The sequence below is a fragment of the Bactrocera latifrons genome, unplaced genomic scaffold, assembly GCF_001853355.1.
Source record: "Bactrocera latifrons isolate USDA-ARS-PBARC rearing strain unplaced genomic scaffold, ASM185335v1 scaffold_86, whole genome shotgun sequence".
NCBI classification, from domain to species: domain Eukaryota; kingdom Metazoa; phylum Arthropoda; class Insecta; order Diptera; family Tephritidae; genus Bactrocera; species Bactrocera latifrons.
The window spans coordinates 21,306-46,570 of NW_017537556.1; the positions used below are offsets into that span (position 1 = coordinate 21,306).

Sequence of the window (25,265 nt, forward strand, 5' to 3'; positions counted from 1 at the left end):
GTGTGTGTGAGGCTACACTAGGCGTACTACACAAGGTAAAGGGGCAATTGGAATTTCGGAAATTCATATGAGCGACGGTGGTTCGACAGCTGAAGCACGCCGCACGCTAATAAACCGAAATAGAAATTGTTGAGGCGAAGGTGAAGTTGCTTGCTGGTTGGTGAACGGTGTGCCAGCAGTAGGGGAGAGGGGGAATGGGAGCGTATTGTAGAACAACCCTGCCCTATGGCACGACACGCTGATGAATGCTAGCAACAACACAGCGTCAGCATGCATTTGGGCCAACGCAGTGCGCTACTGCACATTTCCATAAAGGTCGCGGTGTTTGGGGTTGTTTTTGTGCCGGGAATTTTTACAAATAATAATGAAAATAAAAAAGAAATATATGTACATGCTTGCGCGTAAAATGCGACATTTGCTTAGGCTAACGGTTGTGGTTGTTGTTTAAGCTGAGAGCAAAGTATGTTGTTGTTTTTGTTTTTTTTTTTTCTGTTGTTGTTTTCCGGTTTTATTATTATTTTTGTTGTTTTTGATTTGTAGTTGTTGTTGTTTTTGCTAGGTAGTAGTTGTTGTTGTTGTTGAATACATTCTTGAGATTCCTGACATTCCGAAGGGGGCGCGACACGAACAAGCAATCATAGAAAAACACACACACATAGACACATCCATGTACACTCACATACACATACATTTAAATACACGCACACATACATAAACTCATGCCACTTCGCTTAGAAATATGCCCTAAACCACTACATTGCCACATAAAATTAATGAGAATTATGATTATTAATTGCGCGCTGCCAAGCGGCAAATATTGAGTAGGTGTAACGGAGGTACGGGGGTACGTCGAAGACGTCGAGCGCACATTCATTGAAATTAGCGACCGTGCAACACAGGAAATGTCTAACAAACCATGTGGCACACACACACACACACATACACATGCATACAAACATACAACTCCTCACATATCAGATATCCTTCGTAGCTGTCAAGGTGTTAGCGTGCAATTAGAAACACTCAAATGCTCAAATACTCAAAATTGAGTATGACTCTGAGTGATTTTGATTTCTTTTGAATTGCTATTTTGAAAATTTCCATGACTCACACATACACAAACGCACAGTCAGGCTCCCAGCCCACCAATATTTTAGACTCGACACAATTTCCTGGCAATCGCACAATCACAGGCTCATTTGACTTCTCGTAATTTCGCTTTCACTCAATGCGCTCACGTCGTATATATGTATATACACATACATACATATATCTATATATATACATATATGTCTAAGTGTGTTTGTAGCGCCACAACAATGAGTTATCCTGCGTTGCCGTGGCATTGCCTTTTGCCTTCGATACACTGTTACAAACACTCACACACACACACAGCCGCCGAAATATCAAAACCCATACGCGCACTCTCTTGTCTCATTTGCTTTTTTCTCTTTGCCTACATGCTGTTGTTGTTGCTGTTTGATTATTTTCTTGGCTTTTTGTTTTGAATCAACGCAGCAAATGCCCGCTGCTCGCCAGTTTCGTGTACGTATTCGTGCGTGGCGGTGGTGTTCGTGTCGCATTGTCCACAACACACAGGCGTTTAGCGGGTGTCCGTGCGTGTTGCGTCTTAACATTGTTGTTGTTGTGCGTGATATTTACTTTGCAATAATTTTCGTTATTATCTGGAAATTTTCTAGTTGGGCAAAAGTGTATCCCTCCCACTCGTCGGGGCGCGTGTAATCGGCCTCATACAATAAGGCGCAAGTAAAAATGCAAAGTATTTGGCAGTGAATTAAAATATAAATATATATGGGATACGTACATATACATAAGGAGATATATACGTACATATCTACATATGCATTTTTGTGCTAAATAAATAAATAAAATATTTAAAGTGCTTACGTCGAAATTATTTTCTTGTTTTTGTTTGTGAAAATTCAAAATTTATTCGAAACCTGAGGAACACGGCTCCAAAGTGGCGCCGTTATCAAAAAATATGGATTACCTGGAGGAATTTAGGGCCCTGTCTGGTGAGTCCAAGCATAAGTTCTTTGCCTTGTAGTCAAGGGGTGTAGGGGTCAAACTCCCAGGATTTACTAAAATGACAGAAGTAACTGCAAGTTATGGAAAATTTTCTGAACTCAAATTTGTAATCAAGACACTTCAAATACCCCACAGACCGCTAAGCATACCAAGCTAAGCATATGAGCGCAATTAATAATGAGTGAAATGCCTTTAATTTGACAGTAAATTTGCTTATATCTGTATATATATTTTTCCATAGTGCCTAGGTCGAATATCGGGCACTAATGTTGTATTAATTTCATAAAGCTTTCAACTTTTTTTCAAACAGGTGGCAACATTTGTCCAACATATTTTTGTTTAAAATCTGCGTTAAGATTATTAACTATGATGTTCTCATTAAAATGATACTTTTATTTAACATTAAATTAAAAATTAAATTGGAATTGATTTTACAAATATGTGGCAACACTTATCTCAAATAAGTCTGATGATAGTTTATTTGCTCTTGAGATCGCTATACTTTTTTTTTTTTATTATTAATTTTTTGGAACAAATTTTTTTAACAGCTGGCAGCACTCCAAAATATTTTTGTTTAAAATCTCCTTTAAAATTATTAATTTGATGTTCTTATTACAATAATACATTTATTTACCATTGAAAGTATTGGAACTGTTTTCTACAAACAGGTGGCAGCACTTCCAAAAAAAGCACCAGTAAAAAACTCTCTTAAACGTGTTTAATTTTTTATATTGCAGTAATATTTTCATTTTTCAATTTAATTGCAAATATTTTGTCAACAGTGGGCAACTCTCTTCAGAACATATTATATAACATTTCGAAACATACGTGTATTCTTAAGATAATTCATTTTTCTATGAAATTGAATTTTAACAGTTGGCGTCGCCTCGCCTTGCTTCGCCAATTTTTTGTCCTCAGCCAATTGAGCTTAATACTAACGCAATGTCAAGGTCTTGAATAATGGTCGCCATTCTCACCGGCATTCCAAGAGATTTTACGGCTCGCTTGATTGTTTCTTTCCTTCTACATATCAGTATCTTTGCATAAATAATGACACTGTYTGATTAAACTTTGCCTCAACTAAATGTATATAACTTCTAGCTGAGTAAGGCCAAAACCCTGGGTACCATATGTATGGAGTAATAGTTATTATACTAAGCTTTGCACTGTCYGTTATACAAAATAAATGCATTTTTTTCGCTGCCTTCCTTAAATTTACTGTTTCAACTTCTCCTTGCTTTTTGTATAAGCCTAAGTAGATTCGATGCATCTATCAAAAGGTAATTTTTGAGACACTGCTACGGTTCCAGTTAGAAAAAATTTATGATCCTTTATTATACTAGTGGAAATAAGTTGCACTTGTAAACTTATCGAGGTGTGGCTTAGTCTCACTTTTCGTTATAAATTGAATGCCGAACATTTTTAGTGACTATGAGTAAGCTTTACTGTTGAAACTTTTAGCGTTTTGCGGTGTCTGACGTCCTCCAAAATATATTATGAGAAGTTCACAAATATCACTGTTGAATCTTCAATGATTCATGGCATTATTTTATAAATAAATTTCGGATAAAGTTCGTTCTTAGAAAATATGTTTAATTTGAAGCTCAAGTTATGGTTAACAAAAATTTTAGGTGAAAACAAGGAATGTGCTATATATAAATATATGATTATTTAATATCAATCGTAAAAAAATGTATGTGATTACTTAGTGGGAATGTATCAGTGACGAATTAGCTCTGCGGTTCTGAGCTGAATGGCTCAATAAAAAAAAATTTTAAAAAATTAAAAAAAATTAAAAAAAACTTTATGAGCGCTGGAAGTGGTCAAAAACTGTAAGGAATTATGAAAATGAAGATTAATCCAAAGAAGTTCGACTTCAAAATAATTTCAGTGTTAAAATATCGCTGATGAATACTCTAAGGTTCGAAAATTAAGGAATGGAATTTCAAGAAAATGTTACAGAATTTCTTTCTAATACAGCCTCAAGTCTTCCTCGTTCTGTGTTCCACAAAATTTTTTTCGAGAAATCAAGCGCGATATCGATATTATAATAAGTAATTTTGTTTAACTAAAATAACCTCCACCTCTCTATATAAACACTGCAAACTTACACAAGGTAACATGAAAAGGGTTAAGTCACTAAAATCCACTTTAAAATAGAACCATTGAACTTATTTCTTTTTTGTTTTTTTGCTCAACAAAATAAAAAGATCTAGCAATCTTACATCAATGAACAATCGCAACACATTACACTTAAATCACTGAAAGCAACAACAAGTGGATATAAAAAGCAAATTTACGCCATCTGAGGGCGCACCGAACTCATATGCACACCCCTGCCACCCAATCCTCATCGAGAGCTTCGAACTCATCGCACTATTTCGATGACCGAACGCTGAGATAGCTTAGCGAATTTAATAAAAACGTCAAAATGAATAGAAATGCGCACGAGTGAGCATCATTCATCAAATTCATGAATTATCTCCGCATTGTTAAACGGTTCTTTCTGCTTTCTTGTTTTTTTTTTTTTTTTTTTTTGTTGTTTGTGTGTGCGTAAAAATATATAAAAGCACTTAATGAACCACAGCTAAAGGTTGGTTCTACAATAGGCACGGATGAGGCAGGGGAGCGACACAGCTGGCATTTGACGAACGTTTAACTAAAGACGCAGTGACCCAGTGTTGCTTTGAAGCGCTTCGATAGAAGGAAGATAGTTAAAGTAGAAGCTTCATGATTGCAAAACTAATAATCAGATTACCAATATTTGATAGCCTGCATGATTTAACAACCGGTTTTATTTGGGTTTGAAAGGACTGTTGAATGCCGAAAATGATGTTGCTCTTCACATGCTGATTACCGCCTGGTTATGGTGGTAGTTACGCTAGTTTAGGGGTTAGTTAACAGAATTTAATTAAAATCATTTTTTTAAGTAGTCTATAAAACTTTTAAAGAAACTAATTGCATTGTTGTTGTTTAAATAATGCTCAAGTTGTTAAAAGCTTACCACTTTTTAACTAGTTATTAAGCACCTAGACCATAAGTGGTTATTTTGGAGTGAGTTTTAAAATGTATTTTATTTGGTTTTTCTTAATTTCTAGCTATTTTTTAACTTTTATATAAATCAGTAAGAAGTAGCAAGTTTTTCCGTGACCAGTCCACAACTAGTTATATGGGAGTGACTTCCCACAAAGTTGTATTTTTTGTTAGTTTCTGCGTATTTATTAAACTTAATTTAAATTTCTCAGCATAAAGCTATCAGCATATTGTTGTTGTTTTACTAAATCCCAACTAGTTATTTTAAAGTGAATTCTGAAATATATGTAAAATTGTCTGTTTAGCTTAAATTATATTTATTTCCTTTAGTTTTTACCTATTCAACATAAAGTTTTTGTGTGACTAGACCCTAACTAGTTGTGTTGGAGTGAGTTCTAAAATACATTCCGTTTGTGTTTAGTTTTTAAGGATTTTTTAATTTTTAACTTATTTTAATTAAAATTTATTTAAAAAAATTTGGTCAAGTTTAATTTATTTTAATCATAAATAGTCAGCAGTCGAGTGATGAAAAAACTCTTTTTAGTAGTTGTTTCTGCTAAAAGCTTGTCTCGATTATGATTTAGGTTTTCAGGTTTTAACCTATTTTGTAACCAAGTGTTAATAACTCCCAAACATAATTATCCATTACAAAAACACTAAGAAATTAAGTGTTTTTCACAACTAGTTCACAACTAGTAACTTTTGGATGAGTCTCTAACTTGTATAATCTTTGCGGTTATAAGCTTTTCTTCCATTTTCGTTTCTAACAATGATCTTTTTCGTTACTTTTTCTCTGTATTAAACCCTTTCAATTTTTTTTGGGCAAAAATTTCGTCCCTTATCACTCTACTTGTAAACTTTTCCCTTTACATATTCTACTCCTGTTGCAAGATATAATCAAGAGAGCAATTACTAACCCACAAAATAAAAAAAAAAAAAGTCGTTTATGCCGAAAGGAGTCTACATAGCATGCTTTCATGCGCAAAAATAGCCGCAAAATTGAAATTGAACACACATACACACATATATAGACACGCAAACACATACACATGTACACACTCTTCAAACGCCTGCTGACAAAATGATTTAAATTTACATATTATATATAAGTCTGCATTTGTTGTTTTTATTGTTGTTTTATGTTATTTCTATAACACACGCAGATGCACATAAACAACAACAAACAAACGGTGACAGAACAAAATGTGGCAGACTCAACTGGTTTCAAAAGTGGCAGCTGTCAGCATGATTTTCAGTACATTGAGACGACGACGGCGGCGAATTGGTGGAGGTGGTGTTGCTCTTGCTCTCGTTGACGGTGGTGGCAGGGCCTTGCTTTGGTGGTGGGCAGCAAAGAATTTGCTTTTATGAAGAGCCACAACAACAACAAATTGCAGATTGTTGTATTTTTTTGCCAGTCTGCTGATGAAAGTGTTCTTCGATCCTCGACAGCGCGCGCCTTCGCTCGCTACCGAAAGTCACCCCTTAGACGAGGCGTTTTGACAAATGCGTAAAATGAAAAAGCACTTGAGATTTGCCTTTCAAGTGCATTTTTTACGCATTTATCAAATAATTTGTGTGTTTAAATGTTTCAAAACAGTCACATCAACGTGTGTGTGATATTATCAGCTTTTGTATTTATTGTAATATATGTGAATACAATAAAAATGCATATTTTTTTTAATCTGTTCATAATCCAAAAATAAAAATCAATTTATCTTCACCTAAACATCTACACACACATATATGCATTCAAGTATAAACGTGGAAAGATCAGAATACTTCGTTGATATGGAAGCCCACCCTTGGTATGTGCGGAATTCATACGAGCGAGAAGAAAAAGTTATGCCAAAAATTCGCTTGAATATCATTAAGAACTGTTTACAGGTGTGTGTGTATGTTTGTATATGTGTGTGCAAATGATATGTCTCGCTTGTGGCAAAATATGAATTTAAATTTCTATTTACTTGCAATCATTCGCATATAAATAAACGCACCTTTTTAGAGATACCCTGTTGGAAATCGGGGATTTTAGAAATCTGATTTTTTTAAGTCATTCATTCATTTCTTATTATAGGACCACAAAAGTTCGCTAATTCCTAAACTTTGTTAAATAAAAAAATGTTTCATGCAGATACTTGATTTTGATGGGTCTGTTTGTATGACAGCTATATGCTATAATTGTCCGATTTAAACAATTTTTCCGTAGATTATGCCATTGCCTTGGAAAATAATCCACAGCGAAATTCGTGAAGATATCTCTTCAAACAAAATAGTTTATCATAAACAAAATTGATTTTATTCGGTCAGTTTGTATGGTAGCTATATGCCATAGTGGTCCGATCTGAATAATTTTTTCGGAGAATCTACCATTGTCTGGAACAATAACCCGCGCCGAGTTTAGTGCAGTTATCTCTACAAATAAAAGAGGTTCTCATAGAAAAAATTAGTTTTCATCTTCCAATCAGCTCCATCGAATTTTCCATAAATCAATATTTTTTTATTTTGTATTTTGCACTGTAAATAAATATTACTTTCTATAAGCATTAATTGTAATTTTTATTTTTAAAATATTTCTATATAATATTTGCATTCATATGCTCGCACAATAACTTTTGCTGCTCGATATTTTCCTACTGGGTTTACACTCGTGCTCATTGTATTGATTCCAATTAGAGTTCATTGCTTTCAGTTTTTTGCTTTTGGCGTAGCTTAAGCTGCCAAAAAAAGATTACGAGCTAAGCGCCGATATGGCATATTTACGCGCCAATGGCAGTTTACCACTTTATCAGTTGACTTTACCTACTTACAAGTATACTAATACAGATCTATATAAACTTATATGTATATTTTACATACTTTGTATATACTTTTTTCATTTTTTATAATTTTATTCGGAAACAAGTATTTTAAGAGTACTTTTCTTAACCTTAAAGTTCAAATAAAATTAAATAAAAATTTCGAAAAATTTACATATAAAAATCTGATATTTTTTCCATTTTTTATTATTGAAATTTGTTAAGTAGACTCCGAAGAATTGTAGAAATTACATCTTGTCTCTTTAAGGCTAACACGAATTATGCTCATGACTAATTTAATGAAGTATCAAAATTATTGTTAAAAAGTGTAAAACAGTCAAGTGTTGCATCGTAATCGAATCGCTAATACTAATGAAATGTGATATTCCAAGAGTCATTTTCAAAATTGAAGTGTGAAATATTATATTATTTATTTTCCCTTTCACCACTTCAAAAATTAGTGACAGAGAATGGTTCCAAAGTTCAAGTATGATTAGAGAGAGTTCTAAAGCGAACAAAATTAACATAAATGATAATCCACGTAACAGAGCAGCAAACAGATAATTTTTATATAGAAGAGGTAGAAAGGCTGTAGTTTACTTGATCTTTGAGTTGACATTATTATTCTCTGTGGTATGACTTCCATTTCGTGAAGTTGAGTGAAAAGTTCTTATATAAATTGGATTAAAATAAACATCATATAATAATACTAATCATAATCTTAATAGTAATAATATATTTAAAATATTTAATATAACAATGTTTATAGCTTACTTTGCACAGGTTTTTATTATACTCTGAATAGGGTATATTAAGTTTGTCACGAAGTTTGTAGCCCCCGGAAGGCAAGATCGGAGACCTCCCGAAGTTTGTGGTACATATCCGTATATATAAATGGTCCGCGTGTTGATCTGAGTCGATTTCAGTTGATTTAGTAATGTCCGTCTGTCTTTATATACGCTAATTAGTCCCTCAGTTATTGATATATATATGCATGTATATATCTGAAATTTCACACATATCCTTTTTTCCCCAAAGAGTTGTCGGAACCGCCGCTATCGGATCACTATACAGCTACCATAAGAACCGAGCGATCAAGTTCAAAAAATATATATTTTTATGCTGTATAAAAATGCAACACTGAAGGGAATGCTTCGCTTAGAGCTTCGATTACATGTTTTTATTTATTGATAATATAATGTCTTATTTTCTTATACTCAATCTCAATACTTGGTGATGTTTTATACAAATTTCCATATGACTCCTATTAAAATCTTACAAAAAATCATTTGTCAGAAAATTCAGTCATCCAAAAAAAAAATTATATTATATGGTACAATAAATAAATATAAAAACAAAAAGTAAAAATAAATATTAAAACTGTAAAGGAAGCCTTAACATTATTATCGTGCTCCAATTTGTTATTTATTTTAATTTTTTTATATATATTTTTTTAGTTTTTATTTTTGTTTTGTTTTATAATTTTTCTTTTATATATTTTTTTTATTTTTTAATTTAATTTTCATAATTTTTTTTTCATTTTTTTTCATACCAAGTTACCAAATCGTCACGATATTAGCATAATTTATTTGAAAATTAACACAAATACGTAAATGAGATTTTACTAGAGCTCACCAGCTCAATGATAATGCAAGCGACAAGCGAGCGACGAGTTGATCGTGTGAATGGTAATGAAGAGAAGAAGTTTATTTCGGGCAGCGCAGTCATGCACGGTTAACAAGCGTCTTACCGAAAACGACAAGCAATCATATATGGTTATGAGCTGTTATGAGTACATTTACGTACATATGTATATGTGTGTACGTATTTATATGTATTTATGAATTTATGCTAAGCAACAGGTGCGCAAGCGATTTACATATATCGGGGAAGTTGCACATTTTTGAAAACATGAGGATATATGAGCATATATAAAATACATAAATATATGTATTTGTGTGACAACTCTCTTTAAGCCATTTTCGAACTTGTCAAACACTGTCGATTTACTAAAAACCTCAAATGGGTTAAATTCCCAGAAAAACTTTTGATTTTACCCGAGCGATAAAAGCAAATAATTTATGTAAAATGCGCTTTTAGTAAAGAAACTTAATATTTTTCTAATAATAATAGTTTTGAAAACACTATTCAGAGAATTTTATTGTTCAATCTTGTTATTATTTTTCATTTCGGTCATTTTCTCATTTTTCTTTCACCTCGTTCTATTTCGCCGCGCTGCTCAATTAATTAATTGCTTATAATAAACAGCTATGTAGCGCTTTTTTGTTGCTGTGGTAAATATCCAAAATATGCGGCAACTAAGCAATTTGAGTCATAGCAAAGTGGCGTGTTTGCATTTTCCGCGTTAACCCAAGTTATTGTTATGTAAAGGCAAGAAAACACTTGTCATTTAATTTGTTGTTAATGCGCCTGTCGATAATACACTAATAAAAACAACAAGGAGAGCCACAAAAATTATTAAAAGCTTCAGGCTAAGCAATTGAGGTTGCAATAACTTTTGGCTTAAAAATGTAAATGTTAAAAAAATATTTGTATGTATGTATGCATATACATATTGGKATATATAGAATACATTAAATGTCTGCTGTTGGTCAGCTTATCGCGCGAACTTCATTTCTTTGTCTCCTCCACAAATTCTTCTGTATATATATTGTTTTGTTTGTTGTTGTTTTTATGCTTTTTTGCGCCCTTTGTATTAGAAATGCCAAACACGTTTATCACTTACGGGTCTTATGCCTCACAAATTATTTACGCACAATTTTTTTAATGAAAACAGGTAAAGAGAATAGGCGTGTACTCGCAGTGACTGGCAGAAAAAATAAAAATTTAATTAATAAAAAATAATGCGCCTTAAATGGTTTGGGATTCAATTTTGCTCAAAAATCTTAAAATTATTTTTTTATGATAATATTTTGTATTTTGAACTTAAGCTTTTTTAAAGTAGCAAAACGGTTTAACTTAGGTACCAGCTTTGTCATCAATGCTTAAATTTCGAAATTTAACTTTTTTCCAAAACTCTCATTTTGTAAAATTTGTTTGGTTTAGTTATGAAAATTAAAGTTTTGTAAATGCCTAACCAATTTTGAAGAAAATTATAGTGTTTTCAAAACCGATATTTTACATGTACGCACTTTTAAGCAAGCGAAAGGAAAAAAGTTAAAGTTAAGAAAAAAATAATGATAATTTTAAATTGTATCAAAATTGTCAATTTGCACTTTCGCTAAAAAAAAAATTTGCGCTTCTAAAGCAAAAAAAAAAATTTCATTGCCAGCTTAGTAATCTAAAACTATATTTATTTTATGTGGATTTAACACCTTTTTCGAACTTTTTTTTCAAAATCAACATTTTGCACTTACGCACTTTTAAAGAAACAAAAGGACAAACGTTTTCTAATTTAGCTATTAATATTTAAATTTAATATAAACATGCTACATTTTCACGAAAATTGGTCTAATTTTCAAAACCACATTTTGCACCTTCGCACTTCTATAGTGAAGAAAATTATTTTGTCAACTTAGTCATCAAGAATTATATTATACAGAATATTATTTAATATATACATACATACAGTATACTAACACTTTTTACAAAAATGTCAACTTTTTTCATAAGCAATATTTTGCACTTATGCACATTTAAAGAAGCAAAAACACAAAAATTTTCAAATTTAGTTATAAATATTTTCATTTAATGCAAACATACTAACTTTTTCACGAAAATATATCCAGTTTTCAAAATTCCCCATTTTGCATTAACGCACTTTTAAAGTAAAAAACATTTGCTTCGACATCCAGAATTATATTTAATATACATATGTACACTTAATTACTTTTTTTCGAAAATTCAAATGTTTTGCAAAACCAACCGTTTGCACTTACGCGCTTTTAAAGTAGATAAAATACAAAAACTTTACATTTTTGTAGTCAGTATTTAAATTTAATATAAATTTAAACACTTTTTACGAAAAACTATTTTTTTCTAACCCCGCATTTTGCACTTACGCTCTTTTAAAGCAGCAGTAAGACAAACTTTTTCTAGTTTAGTTATCAATATTTAAATTGAGAATAAACGTAACCACTTTTTATGAAAATCTTAATTATTTTCAAAACCAACATTATACACTTACGCACTTTTAAAGAAGTTTAGAGAAAAACATATCCTAGTGTAGTTTTCAAAATTTAAATTTATTATAAACATACTTACTTACTACATATTACCTTATTATGATTTTTTTTTTTCAAAACCAATATTATACACTTATGCACTTTTATAAAACCAAAAAGACAAAAAATTTCTAGTTTAGATATCAATATTTAAATTTATTATTATATTTCGAAAATTTATTTTTTTTTTTACCCGAATTTTACATATACGGGCTTTACAAACTACAAAATACAACTTTGTATGGTCAATACTTAAATCACACATATTTTCCGGCAACTTGGTCATCATTAATTATATTTTATGCTTACTCTGCGAATGTACTCAAGCAAATTAGAACCTCTTTCTCCATAAATCCCTTTCGTTTGTTGACTCATTACACCGGAGACTACAGCACTAAAAAATCAACAGCAGTCACCGCCGTGCAATATTTCATTAAATCTTAACTCAAAGGCGGCGACACGATTAGCGAGTCCCACTAAGCCACCATTATTTGATTCATACACCAAAGCTAGAGCTATGTTTCTAATAGCTACTATCTACGTTGCCATCTTTATCCTTGTAAATTCTGTGCTATTTCGCTACTTCACTTACCTAACAATAACAAACTAGGCATTTTAATATTATATTTCTTAAAATTTTTTTTTTTTTCAATATTCTTTCCTCCCTCACTTTGATTTGGGTCATTACCGTAAATACCTGCCAATGTCACTTCAAACAGTTCGCCGCTGAGCGAGGCAGTAAAGACGAGTGTATGAACGAACCTAGCAGCTATGTGAAAAAGTGAAAAAAAAGTTATGGGAAAACCGTTTAGATGCTTATCGCCAATTCTTGGAAGGACATTCGAGCACGCCGAGTGGAAATTGATTTTTTTCTTGAGCGCGAGCACTCACACTCACACCGTCATTAGTGGTGTTCTTTTACTTGGTGTATGAATGAACGGCGGATTTTTTTTTGCTTAGTGGAGATATATTTTAAAGGAAATAGAATACATTCATACATTTATATTGATATCGGTAAATATATGTATGTATTTTGGAATATTGGTAAATATGTGGATGTATGTAGTTATTTCATATGAAACCCATGCGCTTATTTCATGAACGCCGGCAATTAAATAAACTCCAAAACTACTAAAAAAAATTCACCAAATACATGTGCAATCACCTTCGATGAATTGTTGTTCTATATCTATAAGAAAAGTTAAAAAAAGTCTTCCCGCACAAAACGTCTGTTCTTAGAATCATTGCTAACATAAAAAAAAAATTCAATATTTTTCTAAAAGACCTTGACAAAGTATGTTTTCCAAGCAACTCTCTTGATGACTTATTCGATCATTTCCACGCGTGATTTTTTTCTCCAAGATCTGAAACAGGATTGTCCGATAAACTTTAAATTTTACACATCCCCACGGGAAAAATTCTAACTCTGTGATATTACACGATCTTGATGGTTAATCGATCGGTCCAAAACCTGAAATTATCTGCTGATCGAAGTGTTCTCTATGATGGCTGTTGAATGCCTTCAGATGGCTCTTCGTCTCAAACGCGGGCATTTTTGCTTGGTTACGTACCCATTGAACCAGAAATCGAACTTATCGCTGAACAACATTCGATTCGAAAACATCGGATGTTCTTAGAACTTTTTAAGAGGCCATAAAGCGAAACGATATCGCTTGGGAAGGTCGAGTAGATTTTGTTCTTGCACCATGCTGTGACCGCTTTCAATTTAAGATGTCGACGTAAAATGCGTCAAGTCGTTCCAAACGTCAGTCCAAGTTGCTGCAATCGGCGTCGAATCGACTCTCCACGGTCTTCGTATACACTCTCAACTCGGCTGCTATACATATTTTCCTCACTGCGTGCTGGACATGGTCTATTCGGTCGAATATGATCCAATAATGAATGCTGGATCTCAAGATGTTCTTGAATGTTAAACTTTTTTATTCTACAAAATATCTGTACTAAATAAGACATAGATTATTGTCTAAGGCATCGCTACAATCGCCGAAAAAGCTGCCATACAAACTTGTCGAACAAAATCAAGTTAAAGATTTTTCTTATTCCCTTTTATGTTACCAGAAATACATTTGTATTATAGTTACGGTGCAGTTGAAAATAATATATATATAATATATACATTATATATATATTTTTTTTTTCTAACAAAAAAAAAATTTACACACTTTATTTAACTCCTTGGCTGTCTTCTGCTTTCAGCCAATTCATTTTATTTCATTCACTCTCTCGCGCACATAAATTACCTTTTATAATAAAATATATTGTATTTGTAGTTAAAGTGAAGTAAGGAGTACCATATTTATGCACGTATTATTTACAGCTAGAAATGGCCAACACTGCACTTCGCTACGCCAACGACTACAAGTGCACTCACCTGACACACACACGCCACACATGGCTAACGCTCTCGCTTTGACGTCACATTTTTTATATTTCACACACGTTTTCAGTTAATTCGCATGCATTGCTCACACATACACATACATACGGGAACATTACCTGTAGTTGCATGAAGATGGGTATGTGTAAAGGTGTGTGAGTGTGTGAATAAATTCTAGAAAATACTTTTGCAGAAATTTTGTATAAGCTGCAAGCACTGACAACCAAACCACGTACTTAAATATACATGTATGTATGTGTGAATGTGTGTCGCTCCGTGCCACTCAGTCCAGCAGCAGTCCGCATGTACGTGCAAATACCGAAATTTCCGCACATAATAAACTAAAGTGGCGGCAGTCAAAGTGCAGGACATTCATTCATACAGACAAACGCTAAGACAAGTGCGCAAATATGCGCCTGTGTGTGTGTGTGTGCTCATCTACATAAATAACGTTATGTGTGACAATGATGCATGGCATGGTTGCAGCGTGAACGGCGCGTCCTCGCAGCGTGAATGTCCAAGCGAGAAAGGTATTGAGCGCTTAACTAACTGACTTTTCTTAGCCACAAACATACACACACATATATGTATGTATATGTATATACACACAGACACGTAGCCTGTCATTTTTGTCTTTCGTTTTCAGCACTCGAGTAATGAATAAATTATTATTTCGCTAAGCGTGTGGCGCTTGGACACAGCGTTTGTTGCAGCTATGCGGATTATATTTCAAATGCACAAAAATGCACCAACAAAAACAAAAATAAAGTGTGGACACTGGAGTGTTGCGTTTAATTTAGTTGCAAGTTTTGTTAATATTTGTTTTTGTTGTTGTAATTTTATTTATTTGTTGTTATTGCTGCTTTACCGACGTTGTTGTTTTTGTTATGGTTGTCTTAATTTATTAGTGTTGTAATTTGCTTTTGCTGTTATTGTTGTTGTAATTTACACTTGTTTGTTATCTTAATTTATTTATTTTTTTTATTGTCGTTGTATTTTTTCAATGTGTTTGTTGTTGTTCTTTAGTTTTGTTGTTGCAATTTTCCTCCATTTTTATTGCCGAAGATAAGCGAGAAAAATTGCAATAACTTTCAAATGCAAGACATAAACATAAATCAATTTGAAAGTGTTCTGACACACACACAAACTTAGATTCTATAATACACACATATGTTGTATGTACATATATACATACATATGTATATGTGTGTATATTCCCTTTACTGCACATTGTTGTTGCCTTATTGCTCTTTCTGCGGCGCTGCTCAGCTGTCAGTTGTCATGGAGGCGCGGCTGGCTTACAAGTGCATAAATTTCCATACAACAACATCAACAACCATTGCGCATATTAGAAGCTGCCAATGGCAACAGCGCTTGCATATAAATAATTCACCGAAACAAAATTTAATCAACGCGACAGTTTGATCGCGCCTTGAACACATTGAACGCCATGGAGTCGTCACTTCTGAGAATTGCTTACTATTTGATTGCCTTAAATGATTTAGTGATTTCGTACGGATGTGTCCTTTTCCAACATTATCAGGGAGTAGGGAGTGACTGTTGTAGGTGTGCTGAGATTTGGCGATTCTGAAAAATATAGTTCAAAGTAGCTATTAATGGAAGGCTCTAGCTCGCTTGAAAATATTGCCTGTTATCCTGAGACTGATATCATATAAGTCTTTACCGCATTTCATTTCAATATCCCCGAGGACGATGGCAACTTTTGAGACTTTTGTGTGACTTCTGAGACTGAGAATTATTTTTTTGAACCAAAATGTACTCATGTATGACTAGTTCTCGATATATTTTGCGATGCGATGGTTGCCTCACTCCACTTACAGAACCTAAGAAGCTTCTTTTTTCGAAACTTTGTAATAAGATATTCAGCATGATTTTCTTTTATTCTTTTATTACTTCCTATGGATTTTTGAATATGTATTACTTCATCGTTGTGATTCATAAATCCGAAACAATATATCACTATGGTAGGACTGGTACTTCTAAACATGTATGATTTAATACATGTATTTCCATTAGCAGAAAGATGTTAATCAGTTATACTGTTGAATTTCGATCTTTAGTGAACTCTTCACTGATAAAAGGAGTCACAGCGAGAAGAAAGTGTTTGGAATTTGTTTTGAGTGTATTTAAGCGATTTTTTCTGAAACCACACTCCCATTAATAAAAAATAATAAGTACATAAATTATGAGCACTAAAGGGTCTTAGAAGATCATGCTGAAAATCTTATTACACATTTTTGAAAACAGAACGAAAAATTGAATGCCTGAACTTAACGATCTTCTGTTTCAACAAACTGTGAATCTATGCTTGACCTAAGCAGACTTTGAAATATTAAAATTCATTACTAGCCGCCTCGACAATCTCAAGTGAATACAGATGATTACGAGGAGCGGCGATGTTAGACGAATATACAAAAACTAAATTTAGAAAAAATCATAGAAAATAATACAGATCTATATGATTTCAAAAGATGAGATGGTTGCAGAACTCAGTCACCCGAAATATTATTCCTTTTTTCTAATGGTCTTCAATATGATTGCAACATATTTACATATTACTGGCCCATAATTTTAGTTAGATGAAGCCTTCTCTGTGTTCTGTATCTAAAGATCTTTCCAACTTACTTGCTTTCTGGTTACAAAGAATCTATATATGAGAAAATAATTCTTGAATAAACACTTTCAACTTTAAATAAGGCCATAAAAGAAAAATTATGTCCGATAATGTTGGGACTTGTGCCTCCTATAAATATTTCTGCCGTCAAATTCCAGATTTAATATTATAAGGAACAGTTTTTATTCAATGAGTTTTGAAGCTTTGCTCGATTAATTTAGATCGATCTAGCATACAAAATAAAAGCTTTTCTTTATTACATTAACTCTTTATCGAATTCAAATCTAGTTGAGACGAGAATGATCTTAGCAGTTTGTTGTCTACATTGTATATTTGTTTAACACGGGGGGTTGTTGTCCAGGCTAATAATTTGCTTCATTTAATTATCAATCAGCTCAGGCATATATAATTATTAGAAAAAACACAAAATAAAAAAAAGAAGCAAGTATAATAGCTGGCAGGCTTTTGTTAATCGAGTAGCCGGCTGTGCAAAAGTCAAAAACTGATTTCTCAAATAAAATCCGAATGTACTAAATTAATTTGGCTCTGTGTAAAGGCTGTAAAAGTCGATGAAATCTCAATTTCACTACACCTTATTTTTTTGGAAATTACTTGATTCTAAACTTTCCAATATTGGGTGAGTGTTGTAATCGAAAACAGAGTGGTCTTAAGATTGGGTTCAAAAGACCGAATATATACATAAGATTTACAGTCATATAAGACAGAAAATGCTTTTTACTCATTTCCATTCTTTCTACATTTTCCTACATTTTTATAGTCACAATTATTTCAACATTTGTAGCAAAACTTCTACACTTTCAAGCGCATATTTGCAAATTCAACATTTCCTCAGTTCTTTGACACAAACAACACGTCTGAAATAACCCCAAAATATGAAAGAGTGGAATTTATTCCATATATTCTCACTTAAAATTAAACTAATGGCAAAAGGGTTGCTTAAATGCAAAGAAACAGCCAAACCAGGTGCTTGTCAAAACGCACTCACTCACACATAAAAACAGTTATTTGAAAATTTCGCTTGTGGATAACAAAGGTTGAAAAATGAAAATCTTTGCACCCCCAAGCATTTTTATRTAAATCTATGTATGTATGTGCATAGCTACTACATTCTTCTGTTATTGCTCTAAAGGGAAGCGAAGAGTTTGCTTCTCACAGTAAATGTTGGAAAGTTGCATCAAAAGCAGCATCGGATAAAGGCAAAATATTACAAGAAAATTTCGGTGCGAATATCAAAGCAAAAGAAAGACGAGCGTTTGCTCACGGCATTTTTGAGTTGTACAGAAATATGAAAGAATTCTTTTTATTTTCTGTTTTAAATTAAAAGCCAAATAATTTTTGTAGTGGGGAATGCGCTAGCAAAGAAAGCGCAGCGAAGCAAAGATGTGCCATTTACACAAGGATGTTAAATACTTTTTATATGCAAATTTTGAATTGTTTTTTTTTTTATTATTTGAACTTTTTAATGTAAATAATAACTAATTTGAAAAAAATGAGTTTAATACTTATCTGATCAAATTCGACACGGACTGAGTTGTCCATACCTTCCGTTAATGGCGAAAACATCAAAATAGTAAAAAAAAAAATTTATGTAAAAATCGTCGTGTTGCCAACAGAGGGAATTCTTGTCACTTTGGGTCAAATTGGAACAGATGGTATTTAAAAAAAAAATTTCAAAATCAAAAATTAATTTTTGAAAATTGTTTTTTTTGAAAATTAAAAAAATTTTCAATTGTATTTAAGAAATTGTATTTCTTTTTGTTTAAAAATTAAAAATTAATTTTTGAAAATAAAATATTTTTTTAAATTGAAACAAATTTTGAACTTGYCAATCCAGTCTTTATAAGAGCTTTCTTACCGATCAAGGCTGGCAGTGTTATTAAACACATTAAATGAGTCTAAATTTATATTCCATAATAAGAAATTCATWTTTTTTATTTATATATAATATATATATTTAGTGTTTTAAATTACAGCGCCATCTAGTGCGAGCTTTTATTTAACTATATTTAATAAAATCAAGTCTTTGTATGAAAAATTTGTTTCTTTGGCAAAATAATTTCAAAACATTTGCCTGAAATGTTGTATAATGCTATAGTTCAATTTCCAGACAAATTGTTCAGTTTGGTCGACTCCAGCCTATAGCTGTCATACAAATTGACCGATCAAAATTAAGCGCTTCTATGGAATCGTTTGTATATAAAAGATTTATGAAGTTTCTACGAAAAAAGGCTCTAAAAACCTTCGCTGAATAATTCGATTTAAAGCCGTCAGCGCTAATACAGTTTTGCCAACAACACTATTACATCATCCGCCTGCAAAAAAGGGATCAACTTGATTTTTTACTGTAGTTGAGTGGGTACGCCGTCACACATTTGACAAATAAATCAACTCTGCTGAGTGACGCCACACACACTCACAAAATAAAATGAACACACCCATGCAAAAAAATTTGCTAATAACCGCGACGAACGGACAACGGACGGCGGGGCGCAGACAATAGTCAACTGGACATTTGGCAGTTGAAATCAGCAGACAGCAGACAGTTGGCAAATTTTTGTGGCTACTGCAATGTCACACATCAATTACCAACGATGACGATGGCCGCAGCGCTGGCGACGACGCCGTTGATGGCAAACAAACGCTAATGCAACACTGTCGGCACAGCATCTTTTTTCGGCTTTTCGCTTTGCGGGCAGACTACGCTTACAGCGGCGAAATTGAACGGGACACGAATTGCCTGGCTGACTGACGGTCGGACTGACTGGCGGCTTACCGGCTGAGTTGCATAGACCGGGTTAGGCGTGAGTCCATGCACGCTGCTAAATCACGTTTCAAATGCTGGCTGGCGGTGAGTCTGCTTGTGTGTGTGTAGGAGTAGGTGGGTGTGCTCGTATGTTGGTCACTCGCTGCGCATCCGCCCACTGGAAGCATGCAGAAAATGTCAAAATCACAAAAGGCAATAAACTGCATGCGAAATTGTGCACATTTTTCAACAAAAGTGTCGAGTATTTTTTCTCCCTCGGCAACTCCACTGCTGTTGACTGACGTGCATACATTTATATAAAGTCACTTTTTCACGCTGCAGCTTTTTTTTATTATTGTTGCGATGCTCCGTGAGTGTTGCGAAATTGTCTTCTATGCCTACGCTGGAGCTGTCAGTTTGACTGTATTGCTGTGTAGAGCCTTTTTTTCGCCAGTGCTGACACTTAGAAAAAATTCTCAAACACAAAATTTTGCAAAAAAATGCAACACTGCACTGCAGTCGTGGATTAGCTGTAAACTAACGAGTTTGTCACTCACACACACACTACAATCAATTTTCCGTATTAACTTGTGAAATAGTAAGAGCTGCCAATAGAAATGTCAAAGTCAACACGGAATGCAAAAAGTGGTGTTGTCGAAAAAATTTGAAACAAACACAAAAACTATTAATTATCGGCCTTCAAAGCAGTTATTGGTAAACTAATTATCGTAACAAGCTGAGGCGTCTGTCTGTTCTTCTGTATGGATGCGAATTAGTCTCTCAATTTTGGAGATTTCAAGCTGCCACTTTGCGGACACTTTTCTCTCTATGAAGCCGTTAATTTTCGGAACCGCCGATATCGGACTACTACTATAGCATATGGCTGACATACAAACTGACAGATCAAGGTCCATTTCTTGTATGGGAAGCTTTTTTGCTTGACAAGATATCTTCACGAAATTTGCCATGCATTATTGGCTACAATGCCCGACTATATTGTAAAGTTCGGAGAGTTCATTATAGCAAATGGCTGCCAAACAAACTGACGGTCAAAATCAAGATCTAGCTCTTTTTATTGCCTTTTATACTAGAAGAAGTCTATATGTAAAGCGTATAGCGACGATAAGTAGTACGTGATCAAACCGCTATTGGTGGAGGAGTGTAGAAAACGGTTTAAAAGTCTATCGGAACGCAACCAAGTGCACCTCATCTGGGTGCTGGTCGCAAAGGTATGGTCACGAATGAACTGGCTGATGAGCTCGCCCGTTCCGCAGTATCCACTAATATGGTACGTTCTCAAACCTTCATCGTGGTGAAACTTCATGCCATAAGGCAGCTGCTCCCCAAGGTAAAAGGAGTAGGCAGAGAGGGACACTGACAATCACTCTGATGCATGTGCCATGCCAAGTTGCTCAAGGGAGTTTATCACCTCAGCAGGTTTAAATATATAATCAACGTCCCTAGAGACAAACTCAGGCTACTTGTGGAATTATTCTTATTTTTTATTACAGTAAGCCCTCAATAGCACGGCCATCGCTTATTTGAGCTAGTATGTCTTTACTTACATATATGTATGTATATCAGCTGTTTCCATATAAATATGGCTTTGTAAAAAAGTTACGAAGATTTGAAATGACACAGCTATAGAATTTTTAGTTTAATTTAAAGTGGCCTTACTGTCCTTTTCAGCTTTTCACCTTAATTTCTATATGTCGTCACATATTTTTCTTGAGACTATCAACAAAAATCGTCATGAAAATGTTACGATACCATAATCTATCAATTTCTTTGCAAAAATTTTCATATGTGTAATTTTTTTTAATTCTCATTTATTTTTAAAAAGTATTCTTCATAATTTAGACTTACTTTGTTTTCTTCTTAACACCGAAAAATTTACTTATGAACTAATTCCTAACATATAATTTACTTTTTTGCAGACGGTATAGTCGGACCCGGCACCATTACGTCGCCGTGGCCACCGATGGGTGCCGGCCCGCCGGGTGCGCTAGGGCCGGCAGACACAAATGGCAGTATGGTGGATAGTAAAAATTTGGATGTCGGCGATATGAGCGACGTAAGTAGAATATTGACACCCAAATATTCTTTCAATATATTATATTAGGCTTATAGACTTATATATAGTATATTATACTTTGTGTATATAAAGGTTGATCTATTTCGAGGTTCTCTACTTTTTTCACGAAAAAGCACATAAACTTCAAATTCATCATTTATCATTCGAAAAAACATTACTTGGCATCTATTTTTTGAAGATTTTCTATTTCAAATGTTGCCCGTGGCCACGCCTGAGATGGTTCATCCTTTGAATCCAATTTTTCGTTCAAGCATTTCGACTCAAAACTTTCGAATGACATGCGCTATTTTTCGCTTCAAGGCTTGAATCGAAGCGAAATTGTCCGCTTAGACTTCTGATTTTACATATCCCCACACAGAGCGTAATATTATCTGCTCACCGAAGTGTTCTCTCAACAAATCCATGTGATGTTTCGGAAGTGAGGCCGTTTTGTCGAAACTAAACGTCGCCGAGATTACGAGCTACTATTTCAGGCATCAAAAAGTCGGTTGCCATGGAGCGATTGACGGTTAAGTTTTCACCGGCATCTTTTCATATGGACCGATGATTTCACCGGCTAACAAACCATACCAAACCGTTGTTTTTTCTAGATGAAATGGCAGCTCTTGATCTCTTCAGGTTGCTCTTTATCCTAAATGCGGCAATTTTGCTTGTTACTTACCCATTGAGTCAAAAAAGATCCTTATCGCTGAACAAAATTTGGCTGTCAAGGTGAAGCCGCTGAAACTTCCTCTTCCTCAGACTCCACACAGGTTTGTTACCGTATCTTACACAAGAGTTACTCACATTTCCAGGGTGCGTGGCAAGGACCAGTATTAATTGGGTATAACCCAGTGACTGTAACAGTTTACCTAGAAGCATTACACCCTAGCCTTAATATCTAACACAGAATCACTCCTGCTATTTTGGACTGAGTAGGAAACTAAAAAGTAAACTCCTCTGTCGACGAACAAAGACCAAACTCTATAAGTCCCTCATCACTCCTGTTTCCGTCCTGCTGTGTGATGCGGAGGCATTGACAATGACATTATCTGATGAGTCGGTCTTAGGAGTGTTCGAGAGAAAGGTTTTGCCGACGATGCTTGGTCCTTTGCGCATTGGCCACGGCGAATACCGCAGTCGATGGAACGATAAGGTGTACGAGATATACGTCAACATTGAAATAGTTCAGCAAATCTAGAGATAGCAGCTGCGCTAGCTAGGTCATATTGTCCGGATAGAAGCAACACTCCAACTTTGAAGAAGAGAATGACCTCCACTTTATTTGAGAAATCAATTGGAGAAGGACCTGGCTGCACTTGGTTCTCGAATTAGGTGTCATATAGTAAAAAGAAGAGACGGCTGACGCGCTATTGTTAACTTGGCTATAACCGCGTAAGCGCTGTGTATGCCAGCAAAGGAGAAAAAGATTGAACGAGTGGTAGACTTTAGAACACTATAGCACAAAAGTATTTCAGTTAACGATCTGAAATTTCCGTATGTTACTTCCAAATGAATAACCTGTCGAAATATGAAAAAAGTTGTTTATTTTTGGTATAGTATATTGCACACCGGGGATGCCACTGACACATCTCATCTCTAAATTCTGCCCGGAGAGCGCCTTTGGCATAGCCGCTCCCTACTTTTCCCCACCATGAAAACCCACTAACCAACATGAAATTTGATAATTTAATCCACATTCGTGCTGTCAAATAAATCACAACCAACTACCACACACACACCATCACCCATATACAAACACTTACAGAAGTGAGACTAACTAAAATGGCACTTAACTCAATTGCAATTGAACTCCATTTTGGTTGTTTAGGTGCGCAACCGCAAACGCAAAACTGCACGCAAAAACAATAAAATACCAGCAACAGCAACAACGACAACAAACATTAATACAACAACAAAGCATGCCATTACATGTGGAATCAAATGAAAAATGTAACTAAATAAGCGCGAAAACGTTAATGTAACAATAAACGCATGATGCGTGCGTGGGGTGTGTGTGTGTGTGTGTGTGTTTGTAGTGGTTACGTAATAAATACCGTGCAATAAAAAACTGAAATAAAATACAATTAAACACAATACGAGTTAATTTTCAAATATGCCTGCAATTTCATTTGACCACAAATATGTTTGCAGTCAATTTCGGATATCAAATAGAAGCCACACACACGCACACACATACCCACACAAACGCATAAACGTCAAAATCTATGCATATGCAAATAATATTGCGCAATATATCGTTGTTGGTGTGAATATATGCGTGTGTGCGCCGTGATTCTAATGCCGTTATGCTGCTTATACAAAGCTCTTCATAAACGTAGAATTGTGTGTGTGTGTGTGATGAGTATACTTATGTATATGTATTATGTCACGACAAAAATATGTATATATGTGTTTGTGTTGCATGTGTCGCAGACTCCTTCAAATATTATTAACTTCATCAATGTAATTTGACACTGGCGCTGCCAACAGCGGCAGCGAAGGCAACAATGTCAACTGCAACAACAACAACAACAAATGTAACAACAGCAATAACAAAATAATAACGGCAGCAACAATGCGTGCATGTGACACAATATTGTATTGTATTACCGCAGTCGCTGCCATAACCGTAACAGTGTGTGTGCCAGCCCCCCCTCCCCCCCAAGAAATTCCTCTCCCCAAACGGCACTTGCAAGTACCCAGAACAGCAGTGGCCACCACTCCACCTGCAACAAGAACAGCAATCGCCACAGCAACATTAATAGCAACAGTTGCCGAATGTCAACGTCAGGCCGTTAGATTGGCGAGATGCCTTTCAGCCAGTTGCTGCTGGCTGCTGTTTGGCGCTGCTAACGGTCTTCACCCATGAAACTCCAGCGCCCAGGCACATGCATTATTATATAAAGGAAAAGTATACTCGTATGTATGTATATGTATGTATGTCTGTACGAATGTGCTCCGTTGTAGGTGTAAATTTGCGCATGTTTGTGCGTCTGTGCTCCGCTTTGAGCAGCTACTCAAATTGCTCATTAAAACTCATTGACAATTAAAGCCACTTGAATTTACACGCTCGAGTACCACACTTTTGTTGCTGTTGTTGCATACGTACGTTATAACGAAATTCATTGCTGTTGCTGCGTATGAATGAACGACGATGCTGCACTTCAATATATCGCCGACTGGCATCATTAATATCAGTAGCGTTGCCGTGGTAATGTGACGATGCACAGTGGGATGAGGGTAATGAAAAATGTATAAAAAGAATTTATATTAAAAAAATTTAAAATTTAATTTTGAAAATTAATTATTAACAAATTCCAAAAAATT

The 25,265-nt window shown here is 34.4% G+C and overlaps 1 protein-coding gene across 3 annotated transcripts in view; it reads left to right on the forward strand.

Moving 5' to 3' along the window:
- Window positions 1–1,908: 1,908 nt before the first annotated feature.
- Window positions 1,909–25,265, forward strand: part of LOC108977233 (protein scalloped) — a 67,655-nt gene continuing 44,298 nt past the window's right edge. For all 3 annotated transcript variants that reach the window (XM_018946829.1, XM_018946830.1, XM_018946831.1), the window contains exons 1-2: window positions 1,909–2,036; window positions 21,799–21,935. In XM_018946829.1, coding sequence (XP_018802374.1) covers window positions 2,003–2,036; window positions 21,799–21,935 — 171 coding nt within the window. In that variant the 5' untranslated portion in view covers window positions 1,909–2,002. The remainder of the gene's footprint in view (window positions 2,037–21,798; window positions 21,936–25,265) is intronic.